We start from the raw sequence: 5,919 nt of genomic DNA on the forward strand, positions 1-5,919 counted from the left end.
ATTTAAGTATCTTAAGTTATTCATTTTATCTATCTATCTATCTATCTATCTATCCATCCATCCATCCATCTATATATAATCTGATTTTGAAAAATACCACTTTCTAAGACGGTTCTTTCATAAAACCGTCTTAGAAAGTAGACTTTCTAAGATGATGTTTTAGAAAACTGTCTTAGTAAAATTACTTTCTAAGATGATTTTTTTTAAAGAATCATCTTAAAAATGTCAATTTTTTTAACATTTTTAAAACAAAAAGCACATTCTAAGATGGTTTCGAAGAGAATCGGTGTAGAAATTGAGATTCTAAGACGGTTTAAAAATCATCATGGAAAATGTTGACTTTCAATGATAGCTGATTCAAAGACGGCTGAAAACAATCGTGGAAAGCCACAAAGAACCATTTTTGAAAATGATTTTTGTAGTAATGTAACTTTGACAATTATTACACCATTTTTATAACTTGATAAAAAATGTGATTTTTATTGATTCACTTATTGAATTATATTTACATATTACCAAGATTGTTTGTGTCCAATTTTGTCAAAATTGAACAACCACCAGGTAATCAAATGATTCATATATTAGTATATTTTGAAATTTTTATATTACACAGATTTTGATCTATGTGAACAAAGTAGCAAATGATTTTGGATTAGTATGAAATTTTGCATATGTGATCTATGTGAAAGGAACTTTCAATCGAACAATGAGTTTTACAAAAACATTATTCAGTTGAAAGTTATAGAATGATATAATAGTTGTCAAAGTTACAACAATGTAATTTGATTTATCTCTCTCTCTGCACACACACACACACACACATATATTTGAATTCATTTAATTGAGAGATCAAATTAATTTGATTAAACAATGTGTTATAAAAAATAGTAAATATTATTTAAATTATGAACGGAGCTCGTATTTTAGATGGTTGTAATATTAAAAAAGACGTAACATTGATTTTAAACCAGAAGGTGCATGATGAATTTTTGGTTTAATGAATTTGAAGGAGTTACAACTTTCTTCTTATTTAAACAAGATGGTTGATGCTTGCTTAATCTTCTATATTCTTTTTCTTCTTCATCATCACTACTTCAAGGTATGGTTCAATATTTCTTTGTACCCTCAGTTGTGTGTGCGTTAAGATTTTATAGGATGATGCCTTTTCCAAAATAACAATTAATGGATTGGTTAAGGAGTTTTACAGCAAAATTCAATATGTAAGTGATGGCGTCCACAAAGAAAAGGTTTAGCATACTATTGAATGTCTTTATTCATTGAACTAATCAGAGAGGATGCCCAAATTCCAAAGAGGCTAAGGGCAAACACTTTGATGCAAGAAGTCAGCTGAAATCTCAAAACTTATTAGTTCATGAAACTATTCTCTCATAGCATATATATGCAATATATAAATTTCTTGACCATTTTTCCTTGACATGATGAGTACTAGGAAAAGAAGGTGTGTAGAGTGTCTCTTGAGTTTCATCTGCTAGTTTTCTTCTTAGAAAACTCAGAACAAAAGTAGCTTGGTCTCATGTAGCAGCAGTTGAAGTGATGTGATAACCATTGTCCCACCTGCGATGAATGCTTCAGTCCTCCACCTTTTTAGCAATTTCTGGAGTATGTTGTGAATTTGAAGTTTGATAAAGAACCAAATTATACATAGTATATATAAGTTTTTGATGGAATTATTGGTCCAAATCCAGGCATCAGTCCCATAAACACTAATGGTTCACAAAATCTTAAGAGAGAACAATTGAATGTGGCAGAAGATGACGAACAAAAACATCTTGGTCCCATGTAGCAGTAGTTGAAGTAATGCGGTAACCATTGTTCCACCTATAATGAGTGCCTTCACTAGGACACAAGAAATCAAGTTCCATAACCTGGTCCAAAAATCCATCACTATGGGACATTACAATTTCCCATCTACTCCCAATAGTGGCCATAATAATGACATAAAAGACTTATCTCCATTTTTTATCGATCCACTTGAATGGAATGATTCATCGACTCTATAGGATTGCTGCAAGTATTGGGTCCCTTTAGACATTACAACCAATGAGTTCTCATTATTAAATCCTACTATGGCACTAATGTAATAATTCTTTTGTCTTTGTTCCATAATTCATTCCTTTTGAAGAAACTTAGGTGAGATTTCATGAACTTGTGTCGTGAAACCAGAAGCTACATTGTTGATAAATAACCTATCCTCATATCCCTTCTCAATGTGTTGAGATAGTCGCTCATTAGCAACATTGAAATGGTACCTTTGCTTCATAGGTTGGTGGGGATTGTACACACTTATTCATTTCATTGTCGGCATTTCTATTTCAACCTTCTTGTGTTGTTCATCATCTTCTTCCTGTTGGACAAGTGGCCACAATAACTTAAGAATGGGTGAATTGATTTCCCACTAATAAACTTTTAATCCCCTTCTAAATGATAGGCTCAGAATGCAGAAGAAGAAGCAAAAATCAATTTAATAATGTTCTTTAAACATGTAAGACTAAATTGATTGCAATAAAATAAATGAGATAAGGGAAGAGAGAATTCAAACTCAATTTATACTGGTTCGACCACTTCCCGTGCCTACATCCAATCCTCAAGCAACCCACTTGAGATTTTCCACTCTCTTTGTAAAAATCCTTTTACAAAGTCTGAATCACACAGGGACAACCCTTCCCTTGTATTCAAGAATCCTTACAACTTAAGAGACTCTCGGTACCTTAATCAATCTCTTTGAATAAGAAGAAGAACAAAAAGTCTCTCTTTAAGAGAAAGATATTAGAATTGAAGTTCCTGGATGAACTCTTCAATAAATTTGCAAGTGTTTGCCCAAGAGTTGTTGAGAGAACATTTGGAAATGAAGTTCTCTTGGAATATCTCTCTCTTGCTTTTTGAATTCAGACACACACATATATATAGGCCCTTCATGCATTTTTAAAATGGTTTGAAGAGATGTGTCTTTTCAAAAAGCTTTTTCTAAATTTCTTCACTGGTAATCAATTACAGGTTTCTGGTAATCGATTACACAATTATATTTTGAAGGGTCATAACTTTTGAATTTGAATTTCAAGAGTTTCGTTGCTGGCAATCGATTACACACATCTGGTAATCGATTACAGATTCAAATTTCAAATTCAAAACCCTTTTAAATAGCTATTTTTTAAACTTGTCTTCTGGTAATCGATTACACTACCTGGTAATCGATTACCAGAGCCTTGGATGTCTTGGAAACACTTTGTTTTTGAGGCAAGACTTGATCTTGAGTTAATCTTGAAGCAAGCCTTTGTTTTGTTGAAGCAACCTTGTGTTAATCTTGAAGCAATGCTTAACCTTTGAAGTAACCTTGTTTGATTCTTCTTTGGCATCATCAAAATCATGTATTCATACATTCACACTTCCATAATCAGTCGTCCTTTCTTAAGATTTTGTGCCTCATCAATTTTTTATGGGTCATATGTTTGGATTTGGACCAACAATTCCATGAAAAAGTGATATATATTGTACATAATTTGGTTCTTCATCAAACTTCAAATTCACAACATACTCCACAAACTAGTAAAAAGGTGGAGGACTGAGGCAACATAGCTTCTGGGGAGGTGTCCATCTTTTTCTTGCAAACAAGAAATCCTTTATTTTCTCCCTAGTATCCTTGCCAAGGTAGTCGACCGCCAAGAAGGAAAATTAGTATGTAAGCAAGAGATTTCAAATCATATATCATGTTATCTATTCTACCAAGATGAGCATGCACACTAGCATAACAAAATGTTCCCCTAAATACATTTGGACGTTGATCTTACTCAACATGAAGGTCGGTTGAACTATCCCGCCAACAACTTGCTAATCCAAGATCAACCAAAAAAAGATTTTTCTCATTGGAGTTCTTTGGGTGCCAAGCAAAAAATTTGCAGGTTTTACATCACTGTGCACATATCCTCTAGAATGTATCTTTTCTAATATGGAGATAGTCTCAATTTCTATACATGCCACTGTTACACTCATCATGTTTGTGTTGTTATTCCAGACATCCCATAGATTAGGGCTCAACATATCCATAACCATAACATAGTAATCACCTTGTTGCCCTCTGTAATGAACTCATGGAACACCGTGGCTAATGCCTAATGCATTGTAAACTTGCCACTCATAAGGTGATCCATAAATGAAAACCTTACTACTTCTGTGTTCAAGCTTCAATGCTACCTCTAACGCTTTAACACTGACATTGGCAACCACACAACAATTGACACAAACTTGTCGAACCCTCATTTACCAAGTTTTCTATCTACTTTGTATAACGATGAACCTCCTACCTTAACCCTCTTAGAAATGGGACCAGTGCTTCCTTCATCCTCAGTGGTAAAAGCCTTGTCACCAGTATCGCACTCATCATCCATCATCAATTCATGCATTAACATTCAATTATATGAAATCTTCCTCTATTTTGGAAAGCATATGTTCCTTAGATTTCATAGATTCAATGAACAATGCACTACCACTAAAAGTCCACAATGTCTTTCTTGAACCTAATTACGACAATAACAAACAAAAGAATCTAATGATTTAGCAATACTCTCTTTTCTCCACTACAAAATGAAAAGAAAAAAGAGCAATGGCAAAAGAATATGCTAAAAATAAATAAATAAAAATTCATTTATGTTTCAAATGAAGATGGAGTAATAATTACCCATGCTAATTACTGATCAATTGGCACATGCAAAGCTTTCTACTAACCAATAAATGTGTTTTCCATCTTTAGAGGAGTATAACTTAGTTTGAACTTAATTAAGATGTTCCATCCAATAGCAACACAATTATATTTATCGTGAAAACTCACAAGCAATATAAAAAAGATCATCAAAATTCACATGGATGAGTTCAAAAAATATATATTTAAAAAAGTGTAGTTGCAAGAAATATACAACATTAATTGTCTGACTCCCAATATTGATAGCCCTAACTTTGGCTAGACTTAATTTACATACCATTATTGTCTATAAGTTTGCAATTAACAACTTCAAAACAAAAAAATACTCAAATAATTTGCAATTGGATTTTCTGGTTTCAACCACAAAAACTATTAATACACAAAGCCCTCCCAAATATTAAGTCAAACATAGATACAACAAGGTAAAAAAAATGAAACATGAGATTACAACAACAATAGTTTCTCACTTTTTAACCTTGTGTTTTGTTATATTCTTTCAATACCCAAACATAAAATAAAGGAAAAACATAAATATAATCTCCTAGTTTTTTTTCCTGACCAAAATTAAAGTTTCACTTCGCTAATATGTCTAATAAAAAGTTGCATAAAAAATAAATAAATGTTAGCAACTAAGGCAAAAATCCATTTTTTTATTGAGTAATAGTAAAATAAACATAAGAAACCACATTTAAGTTTTTGTCTTGAAACAAAATCATATGATCCGTTGTTATTTGTGAAAACACAAGACAATAAATCCATATAGAGTAAAATTTCTAACCTACTGATCACTTCTTTAAATAAGTGATAGAGGTACAACACAATCATCATTCCATTATAATGATCCTAAGGAATATTGAGATTGAGCTAGACATGGGATTTATGAGGATTTAGGAAAAGAAATGAATGAGTGAGTGAAGAGAAAGAAAGTGAGTGTGTGAATTTATAGCCATTGTGGGGCGAGTGACTGCAAAGCATATGGTCTAAGTCTTTTGAGATTTTTCCTTATTTGGTTGGTAGAGAGGAATATGCTAAGACCTATGTGTGCCGGTGTAGGATAATGGTCGATGGATAGAATTGTAGGGACACATGTAGTATATCTAATAAATATAACATTTAAATATTTAAACATGTTATTTAATTTGACAACATATTGCATTTAATAAAATATAATATGTATTAAATATTATATAATTATTAAATTTAAA

At 32.0% G+C, this 5,919-nt stretch overlaps 1 protein-coding gene across 1 annotated transcript; it reads right to left on the reverse strand.

The window, feature by feature from the left end:
* Nucleotides 1-1,370: 1,370 nt before the first annotated feature.
* Nucleotides 1,371-2,281, reverse strand: LOC100814606 (casein kinase 1-like protein HD16). The gene is given in 3 exon segments (XM_014778509.1): nucleotides 1,371-1,575; nucleotides 1,840-2,005; nucleotides 2,008-2,281. Coding segments are annotated over 3 exon segments (645 nt in total).
* Nucleotides 2,282-5,919: the final 3,638 nt, after the last annotated feature.

The sequence above is a fragment of the Glycine max genome, chromosome 1 (genome assembly GCF_000004515.6).
Source record: "Glycine max cultivar Williams 82 chromosome 1, Glycine_max_v4.0, whole genome shotgun sequence".
Lineage (NCBI taxonomy): Eukaryota > Viridiplantae > Streptophyta > Magnoliopsida > Fabales > Fabaceae > Glycine > Glycine max.